This window comes from Leptinotarsa decemlineata, unplaced genomic scaffold, assembly GCF_025532065.1.
Source record: "Leptinotarsa decemlineata unplaced genomic scaffold, Ldec_3_MD MMD2_tig00002974_RagTag_RagTag, whole genome shotgun sequence".
Lineage (NCBI taxonomy): Eukaryota > Metazoa > Arthropoda > Insecta > Coleoptera > Chrysomelidae > Leptinotarsa > Leptinotarsa decemlineata.
The window spans coordinates 11,756,038-11,775,251 of NW_027412578.1; the positions used below are offsets into that span (position 1 = coordinate 11,756,038).

Here is a 19,214-nt window from a genome sequence, read left to right on the forward strand (position 1 = left end):
AGGATTATTATACTTAATAATTAAAGTAAATTAAAAATTACAGACATAGATAATAATAAAAGGCCATTTTTGGAAGTAATTTGGTCTTAAACTAAGTACCTACATGTATTTAGGTAAGTAAAATTTCTTAAAAAAAGATTAAGATTAATTTTAGTGGTTCTTGTAAACTTATTTAATATGCAATTTGGGTTCATATACTTGAGCATGATTTCTCAAAAAAGGGTTAACACTTAGTTCCGAGGTGCCATGTCATTATAATAATCCCTTTTTGACCCTGCCCACCAATCATGCAATACCTATTAAACCCAGGTAATTAAGAAAAAGGGTTTAAATATATTGTAATGGTGTCTTAAACATTCGAGTTATAATAGTAATTGTTACTACACCAATTAAACGTACAGTGATATTGTGATATAGAAATAGTGAAAAAGTTATAAAATGGGGACATTTACTCCAAAGAAAAGAAGTGTAAAATATTCTCCGCTATCTGTTTGCGAAAAAGTTATAATTTTAAATGTATATGATTGCATAAAACACGATCACCCTAGTTTGTCTGTGCAAGAAAGTGTTGAGCGATGTGCCCGAATGACTGGAATTGGACAGTCCACGATTTTTAAATTATTGCGAGAAAGAAAGATATCAGGCCAGGTAAGTCCATGCAAGAGAAAATCAGGAAGACCAATAAAAATCTTAGATGAAGACACCAAATGTGACATTCGAAGAAAAGTTCATTCGTTTTATTTTAAAAAGGAAATACCCACTCTTGAAAAAATATTTATCGAGATAAGCCAAGATAACGATATTCCTTTGATATCCAGAAAACTTTTATGGAAAACTTCAAAAAGTATGAATTTTGCCTGGGAAAAGCACAATCGAAAGGCACTATTACTGGAAAGTGATGAAATTGTTTGCTGGAGACGAAAATATTTGACAACTATAAAGCAGTACCGCAGAGAGCAAAAGAAAATTTTTTATCTTGATGAGACGTGGATAAACGAAGGTTATATAGTCAAAAAAATGTGGCAAGATAAAAATATAACAAGTTCTCGCCAAGCTTTCATAGAAGGCCTTTCGACGGGTATTAAAGTGCCTTCGGGAAAAGGGAAGAGGCTTATAATTGCTCACATTGGAAGCGAAGACGGATTTTTAAAAGAAGGTTTGTTAAGCTTTGAGTCGTGCCGGACGGGAGATTATCATGAGGACATGAATTCGGATGTCTTCGAAGACTACTTCGGGGAAATGTTAAAATTTCTTTCAGCTGATTCGGTCGTGGTTATGGATAATGCAAGCTACCATTCAAGGCGCTTAGAGAAGGTACCAACTTCAGCTTGGAGAAAGCAAGAAATTATTAACTGGCTGTCAAATAAAGGTATTCAGTTTGAGACGAATTCAGTAAAGAAGGAACTACTAGCCATAGTGAAACAACATAAATCTCGCTTCATGAAATATGCCGTAGAAGATGTAGCAGAAAAGTATAAAGTAACTGTGCTGCGCCTACCGCCATATCATTGCGAATTAAATCCTATAGAACTTATATGGGCACAAGTTAAAGGATATGTTGCAAGGCACAATACCACATTTAAAATGAAAGATGTCAAGGTATTGTTTGATCAAGCCATTATGGAAATCACATCAGAAAACTGGCAAAAAGCAATCCAGCATGTTTTAAAAGAGGAAGATAAAATGTGGGAACTGGACAACTTGGTCGATCAGGTGGTTGACCCTATAATTATAACACCAGGGGATGATGACAGTTCTTCGGATGAAGACTATACTGATGTAGAATAATTTAATTGAATTGTAAATATACTATAGCGGGATAAGCAATCTGGGCAGAGACCAGTGTATCAGTGACAGTGACACTTTTGCTTAGGTTAGGGTTTAGAATTAAGGGTAGTCTGAATAATTATTTTCTCGGAAGGTTCTCGAAAATTGTACCTAGTAATCTCTAGAACATTCAATTAGGGTATAAATAGAGTGTTGTTAAACGTTAAGGGAAGTTCACAGTTTTAGTATTGTTCAAGTGTCAAATTGTAATAACGTATCCAGTAAAGTTCTTGTCGTTTTTGTGAATAAATTGATTTAAAGTCCCCACAAGTGTTTCAATACGTAAAGTTCGTTCGTGTGTGTTTGTGAGTATTTCCCGATTTCGGTTCGTATATATTTTATTGTTACATTTTATATTTTTTTAATAACACTGTTCTGCTGTATTAAATTTTTATTTCCTTTAATATAATTTTAATGAATGCATATTCTTTTGGCAATTATCCCACTAGCGCGCCTCTGGCTCAGTATTTATCCGTCGATAACAATGGACAAATCCCTTAAAACAGGGTGATACCTACCTGCTCTTTAAGAAACGACATAATTTTGCAATGCGGACTAGGGAAGTGACAGAATTTATTGACGGATCACCCTGTAGCGCTTTTGAATACTTAATGAGATTTTATTACTCTACACTCTTTTGAAATAGACTATAGTTTCTGTTGAGTAAACCGTAACATCAGTATTCTCAATTCTGTAGATATGATCACCACAATAAATCTGAACATTTCGTAACACTTCAAATATTAAAAATATAACTTCATTCTATCAAGAAATATCTTTTGTCCCTTATCTTATGCGGCAGAACTGACTTGTCAATGAATTCTTTCATGATATTTGTAGCGACAAACCTGTACTAGAATAAAAAATATGAACGTCTTGAAGGGCACGATAGAAATAAAGGTAATTGCATTGCCGACTCTTTGGCCAAGGAAGCGGCTGGACTTAAGAATTTTAGAACCAAGTGGCACCTACGGCTTGATGACTTCGACAATTCCGGAACAAGCCAAATGTTACACCCTAAAGAGATTGGACAGAATCAAAGGATGTAATTTTGCCAGAATCACCTTGGGCTACCCTGGGAAGCTGGCGCCGGAGAAATATCTGACGATGACCAGAAAAAATTTACGTTCAACAGTAGGATTTTTGACTAGCCACTGTCAACTAAGGAAACACCTGCATGATATGGGGCTGGTGGACACACCAGCAGGAAGATGAGACTGTCAGGCATGTTCTATGTGAGTGCCCGGAGTTATCGTCGATAAGAGAGTGTGTGTTCGCCGAGTCTTGGCCTACACCTGCTGATATAAAGCAGCTATCTTCCAGTGATCTGTTCCCCTTCCTGGAAAGGACAAGATGGACTTACGTGTTTCTCAATTTGGATGTACATGCTTTCAAATTTTTTTCTGATAAGGAATCTGCTGTTGATTGTTTTTAAAAGAAATAAACGAAATGATACGCGGTGGAATGAATATAAATTCCATAATGGAGTTCAGTAATTAGTTATTACTGATAATTATATAACAGTACGCAGGCAATCAGTGATTAAAACTGAACAAATATATCCAAATGCATTCAGGCAATGAAACACATTCATCCGAATATTCAGCAATAATTAACATGGTTTCAATAAAATGAAGAGATCAATTTGCTATCTCTCTCAAGGGAGAAGTTTTGAATTTGGCTTTCAAATTGTATTTGAATTAATATTTTAGATTCCAGGACATCGGCTACGGAGGCACATCTTAACAGGCCGCAGAATTACAATTCAATTCAATTCAAATTCATTTTCAATTCGATATAACAAGATACTACATAAACAAACATTATTATAACAGTTATCCTTTATTATCCCAAGGGTTCTCCTAAGCACTCGAGGTGCTTGTTTTGTGCATCCCCTTGGAATAATTTAGGATTTTCATTAGGTAAATAAAATGAATGGTAATTATATTAAACAAATACATATATCAAAGAAAATATACATTCTATATAGTTAAATTATTGTAGGATACGATAAAATTCACACAATGAATAATTCTTCTTCCTTTGGGATTATTTTTTTAAAATTTTACCTTATTTTCTCTTCCTTGTTTCGCCTTCTTTAATTTATGATTCATGATCTGGTTAATTTTTTTTCTCTAATCTTACATTTCACTCTTCGGAGCGGTTGATGTGGCAAGGATCCATGTATTTATTCATATTTATGTGGTTCGTTCATATAAACTTATATACATACACAAATTACACACGTACAGACATATAATATGTCAATCTTCATCCATATACACAACTGACTTTTAATCAACCATATACAGCGTGACTCACGGTCGATGGTAGGTTAGACGTTTCTGGAAAACGCAAAGCATGACTTTTCTGAAAATTCCACCTCTCACATTTCCTTACTTGTTCTATCGATCTAAAATATTTTCAGCATTGCGGCGTTGCCACTTCCATCAAAAAGTCCTAGCAACTTAATTTTTTTTGATGGAACACCCCGTATATTAATACATTTTTGGAATTGCTCTGGTATTTTAATACTTTTTTGTAAATAATGTCCTATACCTATCTCTATCTGTTTTCGACATAAAAATGAATTGTGCTAAATATGGTCCAAAACATAGCCTTAATTGAAATTAAGTACATCAGTACTCTCAATTTATGAAAAGTTGATATTTTGATGATAGTTCGGACAAACTGAAAATATTCAAATAACACCAAGAAATCGACTCCATATCATACAGGGCGTGCTAAAATTACTATTATTTCCATTGTGCAAAAAAGTAGTTAAAAGTTCATTTTTTCAAATGAACCCCCTGTATATTACTCGGTTAATTGAAAGATGGTGAAAAATGCTTCAAGATGATATATCATGTCCATATACCTAAATCGTCAAGTTTTCTCAATAAAATCGCTTCTTCTAGAAACATTTTTTTTTAGAATTTGGATTTAGGTAGCAGTGGAATTATCAAGCTTATAGCAGTTCGGTTACTTTTATAAGTAATTTACATAGAGTTATGGACGGTGTTTCGAATCATCTTCCAAAGAAATGACTGATTTATGAGGTGCAGCAGTGGGTCTATGATGTTATTGCAAATATTTTTTATGATGTGAGTAGTGAAACCGTCCAAACCAGCCGACTTTTTATTTTTAAGATTGCTTATAACAGTTGCTAATTCATTTTTACTCAGTGGATGAAAAAATATGGAATTTATCCTATGTTCAGACAAAGTACAGGGCAGAGATAAGTTATATCCGAAATTTTCGGCGATATGATCAGGCACAACGCTAGAAAAATAGGAAGCAAAGCAATTTGACACTTCTTTCCCATCAGCAGTTAAATTGTTTTGAATATTCAGAGTAATATTTTTAAAACCAGTTTTTGACCTTCCAAGCTTCTTATTAACTAGAGCCCATGTCTCTTTGGATTTATTTTCAGCATTTGTTATTTCATTATTGTAATAATTCAATTTGGCAGATTTTATGTTCTTTCTATATATTTTTTTCCTTTCCATGTAAAGTAATTTATTTTCAGGACAGTTTTTTATTTCATTGTATATTTTACGAATCTCTTTACCTTCTACGATTAATGCGTTTGACAGCCAACCTTTGTCATTTTTGTAAGACTCTGGTTTTTTTTTTAGTTAATATTAGCGGACATGCAACATATAATGAAGAAATGTGTCTTATTGATTCGATATTCTACAAGGTTGCCAAAATAACAGTGTAATCAACCCTGACAGACTTCCATGCCTACTGCTCTACTTAGAATTTTGTCTACTCGTATATTCCGGACTTTGTACATGAATTGCAATTCTTTGAAGAACATTTCCAATATGACAGCATTCTAACAATAAATTAACCCACAAATAACTAAATAACGGTTATGTATGTTTGTGAAATATTAAATTTTTTGGCCAAAGTCTGTCCCAATAACTATTTAGTTGGTAATGTTTTCTTCATCGGTGATTGACTCAATCGTAATGATCCAACATTTGTTTTGAGGTTATGTCGATAGAAATGCATCAGTAATAGTATTTGATGTTCGAAAAATTGATCATTCATTTTACTTGAACTTGTTCGAGAATCCATTTTTCCGTATTTAACTTTTTCTGCTATCTATAAATTTCCAAGTACCACACTTTTTTCCGGAATTTGTATTTTTCAGTTTTCGTTTTACTATTTTATCTTGTTAGCGCAGAACCAGACCTTATTTCAATATAAAAATATTGAAATGACGACGAACTAATTCGAATATTCAATTTTTTCAGTTCACTCGGCAAATTCACTTCGATATTCCACTTCAAAATCTCGCAAACCGCTCCAGTTACTGTTCGGAATATTAAAATATGCGCAGACCCATTTCTCCGGTTCCGTAATTTTTTTGACAGTCTCGAAAACGAATGGGCAAAGTAAATAATGTAAATTCGAGATCATTTCCATGATTAACTTAACAAGCTTCTTTTGTAATCTCTTAATTAATCATTTTAATTCCAGAGTTGCCTGAATATCCTCCGACAATCAGCGTGGGAAGGGAGCCTCTAGACTACGGGGATACTTTGAGAGCCAACTGCTCGAGCTCCCCTTCTAGCCCCAAGGCCTTCTTGACGTTGCTGCTCAATAATTTAACGGTGGGTTTGGTTGTTATCTCAACAGATAACTGTGACTTATTTTTTGTTTTGTTTGATTTTATGATACAGTTTTATGCTGTTTGAAGGTGATTGACAATGTTTCATGATGAATTTAACTAGTTCGGACTTCCATTGTCTACTATATTTAGTGATTTGAAATCCCTGAAACAACTAAAAAAGAAGAATTAAAAATGAATATCTGAAAATAACAATTATATCAAGCAAAATAAACCTGAAATGAAATAATAGTGTATTTTATTTCACAATTATTTCTCTCCTGGGATTGGCGGGATGAAATAATTGGGACTGGGAATGAAATAATAGTGTATTTTATTTCACCATTATTCATCATCAAAAAGAAGTTTGAAAGCTCTACTTCTTCACAATGGAAACCAATATGCTTCTGTGCCTGTTGGACACTCAGTCCATTCGAAAGAATGTTACAAAAATCGAATTTCTTCTTAATGAACTCAGCTACTCTGATCATAAGTGGACCATTTGTGGAGACTTGAAAGTTATTTCAATGTTACTAGGTCAACAAAGTGGTTACACTAAGCTTTCATGTTTTCTATGTAAATTGTGAATGGGATAGCCATGACAGGAAACAACACTATGTCAAGCAGGTGTGGCCAATAAGAAAGGGTCCTATTAAAAGTGTTGAAAAACAAAGTTTAGTGGAACCTTAAAAAAATTTTACTTTCACCACTCCATATCAAATTGGGGCTAATGAAACAGTTTATGAAAGCATTAGACAAAGAAGGAGATTGTTTCAAGTTTCCTGGTCTATCCGATGCTGAACTGAAAGAATGATTCTTCATAGGGCCTGACTTAAGAAAACTTTCAAAAGATGAAAGCTTTGTCACTAAAATAAAAATGAAAGAAAAAATGCCTGGAATTCATTTAAACATGTTATAACGAGCTTTCTTGGGAACAAAAAAGATCCAAACTACAAAACTTTGGTTGCTGAATTGAAACAAAACTACAAAATGTTGTTGAGTGTGAAGGTCCATTGCTTTCACTCACATCTGAAGCAAATTCAAATCCAAGATAGAGTGGATGTAAACATTGACATGCCCTACGCACGTGACATTGAAAATCCCAAGAATTGGCCAGGGTCGTATTCAGAACCAACATCTTGTTGATCGCAAATGTTATATCATACTTAGGAAAACTTTTTTATAATAACGAGTGAAATGCACAAGTTTTGCAGTTTAACAGGAAAAATGCAGATAATAAGTATAATATAAAAAGTAAGATGATAAATGTAATTGGATTTTTCACAGCGCACTCAAGCTTTATATGAAAAGAGACGTAATTATTTCTTTATTGATAATTTTTACTTTATGTAAAATCAAAAGGAATATTATTCAAAATTATTCAACTGGATGAATTTGTCTCTACATCAGTAGTGTTATCCTCACCAATCTGAATTATCAGTGGCTCGATGTGTGCCTCTATTATGTTATCAAGCTTCCACATCTTTGTCTCGACTTCCGATATCACATGCCGAACACACTTCTCCCATTTCTCCGCTGTGACTCTTTTCGAAGCCTCATCAAAAATTACTTTGAGATCTGCAAATTTGAACGTAATGTTATGCTGAGCTACAATATTCTTCACATCCGCCCATATTAACTCGATGGGATTGAGGTCGCAGTGGTATGGAGGCAGGCGAAGGACAATTTTGTTTTGGCCTGCTGCCATCTCATCGACTATATATTTTTGGTATTGAAGCTTGCGCTCCTTGACAATTTTTAGTAGCTGTACTCTTAGCATTGAGTCTTCAAAGCTAATATTCTTTGATCGCAGCCAATTTTGAATTTCAACCTTCTTTGAAGACGTTGTCAGAATCTTCTCTAACCGTCGCGAATGATAATGTGCATTGTCCATTATAATCACAGCATTATCCTCCAGATGGGGTAGAACTTTGGAAAACCACTGTTCGAAAGATTCACCATTCATTTATTCGTGATAATCTCCAATTTTCTTCGACTCGAAACACCACAGCCCTTCAGCAACAAACCCATTCTCATTGCCGATGTGACAAATAATAAGCCGTTTTCATTTACATGAAATTATGACGAGGTATGTAAGTGAATAAAACAAATACGAGGGTTACTTTTCATATATTGAGATTGAGGCAGGTCTTAATATAAATATAAGTTTACCTGATGGATTTGTTAATCCGGTGGATAGTCCATCTAGAAAGGCCCTCCTAGATGAGGTCACTGTTTCATCGACCCATACTTTAGGGGTAGTATGAGCATCATTAACCAAGGTTTCATTCATATAATAAATTGTCCCTATAATATTTAATTTTGGTCAGATACTCTTTCATTCATAAAACAATTTCCTCTCTATCCTCTTTAAACTATTGCGCCACCGTTTTTTCCATACGAAATTCAAATGTTTCAATACTTTATGGAATGTTGACCGTTCAAAACTTGGAAATTGAACATCTTCATTTATTTCTGTGAGTACTTTGTCTATCGTGGGTATTTCATTTCTGAAAAAGTACTCATGCACTTTCCTCCTTATTGCTTGTTTATCAGCATCATCTATTGCTTTTATAATGGTTTGACGATTCTGATTTGTATTCGGAATTTTATCGGAAACTTTCGATACGACTTCGTCGACAGTCGATGTCTCAATTTCTTCCATCTCTTTCTTGAACACATTCAAAATCACTTCTTTCATCTCAACACTCAAATGTCTTTTTTTGGATCGTTTCCTGGCTGGACTCAGAGGATAGCTCATAGTGTCATCAGCAGTGTCTGTACTGGACATCTTGGAAAACAATTTTAAACAATATACTATAACGCACGCCACACAAACAAGCAAACGACTGATTACAACCCTGTGCTGGTACCGAACTCGTACCAAGAAGGCGAATTCACCAATGAACGTTGCCCTTTCCATCTGACACTGGGCGATCACATGAACATCACGCTTCGGTTTTGTTATGTTTTACTCTATCTTAGATTTGGATAGACTTTAGAATACTTTTCCGAAAATCTAGGGTCTGTAAGTGAGAAACAAGGAGAACGGTTCCATCAAGACATTAAGAAATGGAACGCAGATATCAAGGTCGGTGGAATGTTAACATGATGGCAGACTACTGTTGGATGTTGAAAAGGGAAAATTCACAAGAACACAGCCAAAAGAAGCTGGCAGAAAAAGAAAAGCTTTCATTAGAGACTTACAAGCACTTTGCAAACTCTTGTGTATCACTATTATGCTTAGTTTAGCTATGTAGCATTATTTTTTTTGCTTTGACTCCATGTTGAAATAATAAAAATGAATCCAAAATTCATCGTTTTTTTGTACTTTTTCAATTATTTGATCCTTATTTTATAGGCAAACCTTACGTAATAGATAAGAACAAATATAATTATTGAAATCAGTGCAAAAAACTACATAAAGATCAGTTAACGAAAACAAAACAACTTTTCAAAAAGTTTTTTTTGCAGACCCGTGTCATCAATATGACGCTCGACGGTAATACTTGTACCGTTTGTCTCACAGAAAACCAGTCCCGTTATTTTTCAGCCACATTTCGTTGAATCAATACATGAAATTTGTCACGAACCGCCTCATCTGTTCATTAAAATGAATTCAGACCGTTGAGTCTGAAGAAACAAAAAAAATGGAATCTTCTATTTCTGATTTCAGGTAGCCAAAAGTGAATTCAACGCATCCAAGAACTTCAACGAACCACCTTCTTGGAGTGACCTGGGACTACAAATGTTACTTTCAGAGTACCACTTTAGCGGAGGCCGTCTGATCCTACGCTGCGTTGCCGAAATCAGCGACATCTACCGCGAAGAGGCTGTGCTCAAACTAGGTAGTGTAAGAGATCCCGTCCCAGAGCGAGGTTAGTCAAATGATAATCATGAAGATTTTCTTGTCATGTTATTTGATTTGATGTCAATTTTTGTTCACTTTGATCTTCTACATAGATATTTGTGATGGCGATGATATCTCCTCCTACGAAAATGCCATCTATTGGTTCGACAGTAAGTTCCATTTAAATATGTTCTTCCGTTAATCAACTGTCGCCCCCATACGAACGACAACTCTCAGGAGTTGAGAAACTTGTGCGAGCTATGGACTAACGAGGTCTCACTTGTTAGATTAGATTAGATTAATATGGGGCTTCTGTGCTAAACAGACACTACACTGCGACCTTTGCAGGTCTATTGTGTGTGCCCTCATGTATGCTAGAGTTCCTTGTCTAGGCTCGTCCTTGTAACTAGACTCCATAGGCCAGACCTCAAGTTCCCCATATATTGAGAGGGTTGTGGTTTTTCCTCTCCTAATGTTGCAAACCATATCCTTGACAAACCTTCGCAATAGCATAGTATGTGTACGGAGGTTCCCTTATCCTCTTGGCGAAGCCTACATAGGGCTGTGTCTGCCAGTCCAATGTTCTTCATGTGTTTGTTGAGTCTACAGTGTCGCGTCAATAGCCCGACCAGAACTCTAGTTGATCGCCTATTCAGACTTAGTAAGTACTCCGTGACTTTTTGCGATGGCTCTTTAATGAACTTTTTGACCTGTCTCATACCCGGCGTCTTATTCCACCATTTTTGAGATTGTTTTTCCTTCCAGTTGCTGTTACAAGTTTTTCGCAGCGTTTTTGCTGTAACACAAAAGGGTTCTGGGCCAATGGGGGAGCATCGCGCTCCTTCTTGTGCTAGTGAATCAGCCTCTTCGTCAATCATGTTAACATCTTTCTTTTTTTTGTTTCAGTGAGCGCTTACAGTATTGGCTCCATCTGTGAATTTTCACGAATACCGCTGCAAATGTTATTTTTATTATTAACGTTGTCGATGTTGAGTTGAGGAATATTTTTGGAAAATGTCCATTGGATACATCATGAAGTTTTTGTGTTGTTTTGAATTTTATATCTAGGTAAGATACATGTATGGAATTTAATATCGATGGGTATAACTGTTATTTGTTATTTCTGCAATATATTTACATAAATATGAAGTGTTTTTTTCATATACACCATGATTCAAGACATGATGACTTCAGGAAATAGAAATGTATTTCACACGCCTCAAGGACAGTAACCAACTTCGAAGAGTCTATTTTTGCAAACAGAAGTGATGAATATTATATATTTTCTAGAATATTCATGAGAAAACGTATTTTTGTCACTAGAAACGTTATTGAACAGTCCGCAATATAAAAAAAGGAAATCTGTAGACAATTTTTTTTCTTGTGAAAAGAATTCAAAAAGGGCTGTGAATTGCAACAATATTCTTTATCAAATTGTTCATGTTTTCCATAATGATTTTGAGAATCAAGCAGATTGAACTTTTTTTTTCCTAACAGGAGTTTTCTCAATTCCAAATCAACCAATACTCTACCTCGATTTCCAGGCTGGAATATTGGGAAAATTACTCTAGATGATCATTTTCTATAATATATTTCGCACTACATTGAAAATTTCAACCATCACAAATTAATAGGATATTCAAAAATATATTTTCTATAAAGAATCATCATTAAAGGATGATGTTAATGATATTGGAAATTTGCTGTTCAATGCAGCGAGGTGAGTATAGAAATAGGGTGAGACTGAATTTACAGAAGGCCTGAATCTACAGAGCTGATTTCACAATTGCTATCTCGTAAAGGGTAAGACGTACAGGGTGAGTTAAATTGAACAAAAGTTCCCAACTTTGGGCAACTAGAATTTTTTTTCAGACCAAGGATATCAGTTGTTTTCGAAATATTCACCAAAAAGTAGAATTGCCTAATTTGGGTCTTCTGCCTCCATTTCGAATGATATAATAAAAAAGGCAAATGGACTTTCAATACTGTTTCATATTTGTTATTATCTATTGTAAACCAATATGTGAATTCTAAAAGTTAAATTCTTTCCCACATCACATTAAGCATCACTGCCTCGAAATTTTATTGTTCTGCAATAATCGAAAGATTATTGTTCTACAGGTGGTTGATTCATAAAATAGCAAACAATATCATATTTTCACCAAAAATGTATTCATGAAAGGGCGGATTTTTCACGAGATGCTGTCATGAGAGAAAGTCATTTTCAGCAATAGTTTTCGCTGAATGTTTGGTTCGGAATTATTGGTGTTTTGTAGAACAAAGAACCCGTTCTTGTAAGAGTCAAGATGTGGTTCATTCACGACTAGGCTACATTTCGGTGTTCTTGTTTTCAAGCACCTCTGTATTGCATATTCTGATCAATGGATTGGTAGTGCAGGCCCTCAAAACTGACCAGCTCTGAGTCCTGATATGAATCCTCTAGATTTCTATTGTAGACTCTTGTTTACGAAACTCACCTACTGGATATGAATGACTCGAGATATCACATAATTGATTATTGCAATTTCATTAGGAATACCACAGGTTTTGAACGTCTAAGCCTATCAACGACAAATGTATTGGAGGTGTGTAACTTATCAGAAGATGACCATTTTACGTATTCACTCCAACGTCGAAATTGTTTATTCTTCATTTTTTGTGTTTATTTTATGTTGGGCATGGATATTTTTTACAATGAGTTGGAATGACATTTTTTATTATAAGGAAGAGGATTTTGAAGGGAAAACAAGATACGAAAAAGTTGTATTTACAGTCATTCGATCTGAATAACTTGAAAAAACAACAACAAAAAATGGCAATGGTGTATTTTTTTCACAATATTATCTACTATGTTGTTCAGTGAGACCTAATAATTTCAATCTCACCAAGGCTAAATTCTTCATTACTTCAAAATGTATCGAATTTCACCCTAATCGGTACAAAGATATTCATGAAATTTCATAAATACCGTTGTTTTTTCGAAAACCTTCAACACCCTGATCTCAAAGGAACTTTTTTCTTAAAACAGTCCATCAAATCACTCTCTGAAATTTAGTACTTCAGTTAAGAAACATCTTGTTTATTATAGGTTCAATTTTTCGTTATTTCTTCCATGTTATGCGATTCCAATCTTGATCTCAATATATTTCCTTTTTCAAAAACTTTATCGTTGACAATCTTTTTTATATCTACTCATTTTCTGTCATAACTGAGAAGTTAGCTGCATTGGGAAAAGTGTTGAAATTCAGTACTTGTGTAGGGAATATTTTTGTCAAAACAGTCGTTGATTAACTATAGTACCAGCCAACACAAAGAAATACAAGTCACCGTATTCAAATCTAGCTAATCGATGGAGAAGTCGTTATAGTGGTATTTGAAATATACAGTGTGTAACAACAAAAACTTAACAGAGCCGTTTTTGAATATAAAAAGTAAGATTTTTTAAAAAAGCTCGAACACGTCGATTTGTAATTAAAGGGGGACACCTTTCAGACTAATCAGATTTTTTGTAGTACGCACATCCTCGTAGGGGTGCGTCCGACGACCCTTATTTAGATAGGGAAGTAGGTCGAGTTGCACCTTGTTTTAAATCTCTTTCGAATACCTTTACATCTCTGTTAAAAAAAATTTTGTAACGATTAGTTTTCGAGATAATTTGAAGATTCAGTGGTATTTTTATTGAGTTCAACTCTTTTTGAAATAAATCGAATTGTTTTTAAGAAGGTACAATTTACGTTCTGAACTTTCATAAAAAAAATTAATTTTTGCTTTTTATGACAACTTGCTAATACGTGTCCATTTGATATCGTAAAAAGTAAGAATTATTTGTATATTACGAGAAGATTTTTTCAGGGGATGGGGTTGGTTACCACCCTTACATTTTAGGTGAATTGAGTGGCACCTCCTTATGAAGGTTGCCTTTTGACGTGGATATTTCATGCTTCTGATAAAAAGTGAATCATACTAAAACTTACCTACACAACCAATACAACCTGCTGATTTCCTTGAATGCTGATGACACAGAAAAATTCGAAATACTGTTTTAGGGTTAATAAATGCCAATAATTGTTTTTAAAGCACACACAAAAAAAGTAACACCTAATAAGGGTCACTCACATAGGAACTTTAAAGTAAATGTTCAAAATTTGCGCCATTTTGCTCCATGCAACAATAAAGATTTTGTTCGAATTTTGCTCTTACATTATTCAACATCTCAGGAGTTATAGCTCGGCATTCATCAATAATTCTACGACGTAATTCATCCAAATTGGCTGGCTGTGTAGCATAAACTTTAGACTTCAAATATCCCCACAAAAAGTAGTCCATTGGTGTTAAATCTGGTGATCGTGCTGGCCATTCAATTGGACCTCTTCTGCCAATCCATTGTCCTTCACAATGATTATTTAAAAAAATTGAACCTGCTGGGCATACTGGGGTGGTGCACCGTCTTGTTGAAAATGGATGAATTCATCTTGACATCTTCGATCCTGTTCAATTATTTCAACTATACGTGGTTGTATTGCCTCTTCAAGAAGTTGTAAATGAGAATCACCGGTTACATTTCCGTCAATGAAAAATGGAGCTATAATATGATTGCCTAATATTATGGCACAGTCATTGAACTTTTGGGAATGTTGGGTATGTTTTTCTGCGTATTGTCTTGGGTTTTTATCCGGCCAATAACGGCAAATGTGACGGTTCACGCAACCATTTGAATAAAATGAGCTTTCGTCCGAAAAACAGATGTTATAAAGCAGCTCGGGATTTTTCATTATTCTCTCACTCATGCCCTTACAGAACTCCTGTCTTCGATCAAAATCATCCTCATTGAGTTCATGAACAAGTTTGATTTTGTAAGGATGGAATTTGTGGTTTTTAAAGATTCTCCATGCGCTCATATGACTTATTCTGGCCATTGCTGATAAACCTCTGGTACTTAACCTGGGATTCGCGATGACTTTACCAATCACTCCAATCGCATTATCGTCATCCACTACTCTTCTCTGAACATTTCTTTTCTTATTTAAAACCGAACCTGTTCCCCTGAATTTTGTGACCAAATCCAGAACGTGATTTCTGCTTAGGTGTTTACCAGGGTTTTGCTCGTTGAATTAAATTGATGTCCTATCAGCATTTCGGTCGTTGCCAAAAAATAAAGCAATAACTGAAACCCTTTCAGCAGTAGTGTAAGGCATTTTTAAACAAATAACAATACACGACCCGTTTAAACAAAACAATCGAACGATGTACTAATGAGAACTGGAAGAAGAGGAGTGGGTATTGATTTAGAAAAAGGGATTTCATTTAACAAAAAACTGATAAGAAGAACTGCTCGAATTCTTTTTTTATTTAGGCATACAAATTACCGAGTGGTCTGTCTAATGTATTATTAACATGGCAATTTTAACTTCAAATTATCTCGAAAACTAATCTTTACAAAAATTTTCTTTAAACAGAGTTGTAAAGGTATTCGAAAGACCTTTGAAACAAGGTGCCACTCTACCTACTTTCCCTCTCGGAGGGGAGCTTACTACAAAAAATCTGATTAGTCTGAAAGGTGTCCCCCTTTAATTATAAATCGACGTGTCCGAGCTTTTTTTGAAAAGCTCACTTTTTATATTCAAAAACGGCTCTGTTAAGTTTTCGTTGTTACACACTGTATAGTGACCAATACTGTTTTGTTGAATAATATGAAGCAGAACACGAGTTTGTAATTTTTGAGTCAAACATTATGAATTTATTTCTGTTGAAAAAATTTATGACCTGAAGGTATTCATATTTACCAATTTTGTCATTGTGATTTGACATTTTGACATGCACATATACATACATACATATAAAAATATGTTCAACTCATAAAAATTGAGTTGATGACGACGTGCTGATGAAAATTTTTCGAAAAGCAAAGTCAAATCGTAAAGTAAGATTGATTTCCTGAGTCTCTAAACAGGCAATGAATATGCATGCATCGCGATTGGACTGTCCCACGATGTTTCATGAATCTTCAATTCCTCGATCAGACCAGCCCTCAGCAAATCTGATACTTTCAAACAGCTTTCATTAAATCAACCCTTCTCCCATCCAAGTATTCGAAACTTCAAATAACACATCCCTTCCATTAGATCCTCGACATTTTTAGGTCCCTTTGAGAATCCAATTTCAAATTAAAAAAGTCAAGGCTTCGGAAAATCGGAAACATGTTCAATCATTTTTGGCAACGGATATATACAGAGATAGTCTGCTGTTATAGTCTGGTTCACAAGTTATCCAGTAATGTTAGGTCGATTTAGGCCTGTATTTCGGAAATATGACATACTCAGTAGTAGATTAATATAAACTTTGTATTTTGGCATCATAAAAGTATTCTCAAAATTCACATATGATTCGACAACTGCAACTTTTAAAATTGGGGGTCAAAAGTCGAAAAACCGACTTTTTGCAGGTTTTTTTCCAATATCTCGTTTCCAACGGGTTTTATGCTAATTGTATTGATTATCAATATTATAGAAAATTGAATTTTCTACAACTTTTGTTCCAAACATTTTTCCATACGTTGAATTGTTTTCAATATAGAGGGCAGCGCGAGTGCAGATTAAATATTATTTGAAATCAACTGGTTGTCCCGATCGAAATCAGCTCATTTGGGGTTTATAAAGTATTACTTAATGGATAATCATAAATAATTTTCATTTTTCCAGCATAAAATCCATTGAAAACGGGATATTGGCAAAAAACGTGCAAAAAGTCGTTTTTTTTTACCTTCAACCCCCAATTTCAGAAGTTGCGGCCGTCAAATCATATATGAATTTCGAAAATACTTTTACGATGCCAAAATACAAAGTTTATACAAATTTACAGCTGGGTATGTCCACTTTCCTAGGCAAACCCCCTAATATGACTGGACTAAAGTGCAATATCACATATGTTTATTTCGCTTTCATAGACAATTATGATTGATGTATAGGGTTTTTCATTAAACACTTTCTATCTTCATCCTATCCTATCTTAATTCAGATGGAACATCGACAGACCTATTGATACCATTATTTGTGGAATATAATATTGTCCAAATGTCTGTGACGGCTCCTCAGGGTAGAGCGCATCAGAAACGTCCGATTTTCCATTCTTTCCGACTCAAGCAAACCCCACAGGAAAAAGTCTAACGGGATCAAATCGTGCGATCTTGGTGGCCAGTTCACATCACCTCCTCGTGAAATGAGCATGCCCTCAAATCGTTCTTGGTAGTCCGTAGTCAAATTTGCAGATCTCGAAGTAATTTTGATGAGGCTTTGAAAAGAGTCACAGCGGAGAAATGGGAAAAGTGTGTTTGGCATGTGACATCGGAAGTCGGGACAAAGATGTGGAAGCTTGATAACATAATAGAGGCACAAATCAAGCCACTGATAATTCAGATCGGTGAGGATGACACTACTGATGAAGGGACAAATTCATCCAGTTTGATAATTTTGATTAATATTACTTTTGATTTTACATAAAATGAAAATTATCAATGAAGAAATAATTACGTCTCTTTCCATATAATGCTTGAGTGCGCTGTGAAAAATCCAATGAAAATATTTTTATATTACACATATCATCTGCATTTTTCCCGTTAAACTGCAAAACTTGTGCATTTCACCCGTTATTATAAAAAAGTTTTCCTAAGTATGATATAGCATTTGCGATCAACAAGATGTTGGTTCTGAATACGACCCTGGCCAATTCTTGGGATTTTCAATATCACGTGCGTAGGGCATGTCAATGTTCACATCCACTCTATCTTGGATTTGATTTTGCTTTATTTGTATACTACTTTTCCCGGTCGTCAGATTGGCCGTCAAAATCCTGTAGAATGGCCAGCCCGCTCGCCACCTTTGGACTTTTTTGTATGGGGCTATTTGAAGCAAAATGTGTACGAAACTGAACACATTGAACGGTAATTATTAAATGTTCCGCCATTTTGTAGTAGGTGAAGATATTGACTTCATATTCTAGGGTTTTGAAGTATTCGTCAGGAGCTTCAAAATGATGTATCACAAGACCCCCTTTCCCATTAGATTTTTTTCACAAATGGCGCTCAGTTGTCATCTTGGAAGTTTCATCTGTCAATTTCACTTCAAAATGAAGTATTCATGAATCAATTTCATTATCCTAAATTTCAATTTTTTTAGTTGACCTGTTCCAAAAATAAAAGGGGTGGGATATCAAAGAAATGCACTGTATATTAGTTTATTATTATTGAGGTATTATCACACACAAGTTTCAAGCTTCACTGATTCATCATGTTTATATTCTATTATATTTCTATCTATTGTTCTAATGCACTTGAATACACGAAATTGATCATTATAATGAAGTATGTAACAACACATCAACAACCCCAACACTTTTTTTTTGTCTCGATGTGACGAAACGCCTTCGAAAACAAAAGTGCGGAATCTGACGGCAACATTTTCATCATAGCGATCTCTACCCACAATTAGGAGCAAACGTGTCTTGAAAATCCCGATAACCTCGCGCTGCCTCCGCGATAGAGCAGTCACCAAAGCAACGCGAACTACACATTTGTCAAAGTTGACAGCGACGTGCTTCGAGGCAGCTTTCACCCTGAAGCATTTGAAGTATCCATTCTCAACTTGTTTCATAGTCTCCCTGCCTGAGACACATATGCGACCAGGAATATGTTACTCGTTATTTATGTGTGTGTCGGCGTAACGTTCATGGCTAAAGTAAATCTTTGAGGACGTTTCTGCTCTTTGCTCTGATTGTTACGGTTTGGCATGAGCGATTACTGCTGGTGGTAAATGTTAACAGGTTGCTGTGAAATATCTGAACACCGGTGTACTGACTCGGGCATGTTGAATTTCAACGCGAACCAGAAGACCATTATGATGTCACAATTCTTTGAGTTCGAAT

At 35.0% G+C, this 19,214-nt stretch overlaps 1 protein-coding gene across 1 annotated transcript in view; it reads left to right on the forward strand.

The window, feature by feature from the left end:
* The window catches only part of LOC111516175 (uncharacterized), a 66,871-nt gene extending 55,450 nt beyond the window's left edge, over nt 1-11,421 (forward strand). The window contains exons 4-6 of the mRNA XM_074177480.1: nt 6,319-6,452; nt 10,125-10,326; nt 11,205-11,421. Coding sequence (XP_074033581.1) covers nt 6,319-6,452; nt 10,125-10,326; nt 11,205-11,296 — 428 coding nt within the window. The 3' untranslated portion in view covers nt 11,297-11,421. The remainder of the gene's footprint in view (nt 1-6,318; nt 6,453-10,124; nt 10,327-11,204) is intronic.
* The last annotated feature ends 7,793 nt before the right edge of the window (nt 11,422-19,214 follow it).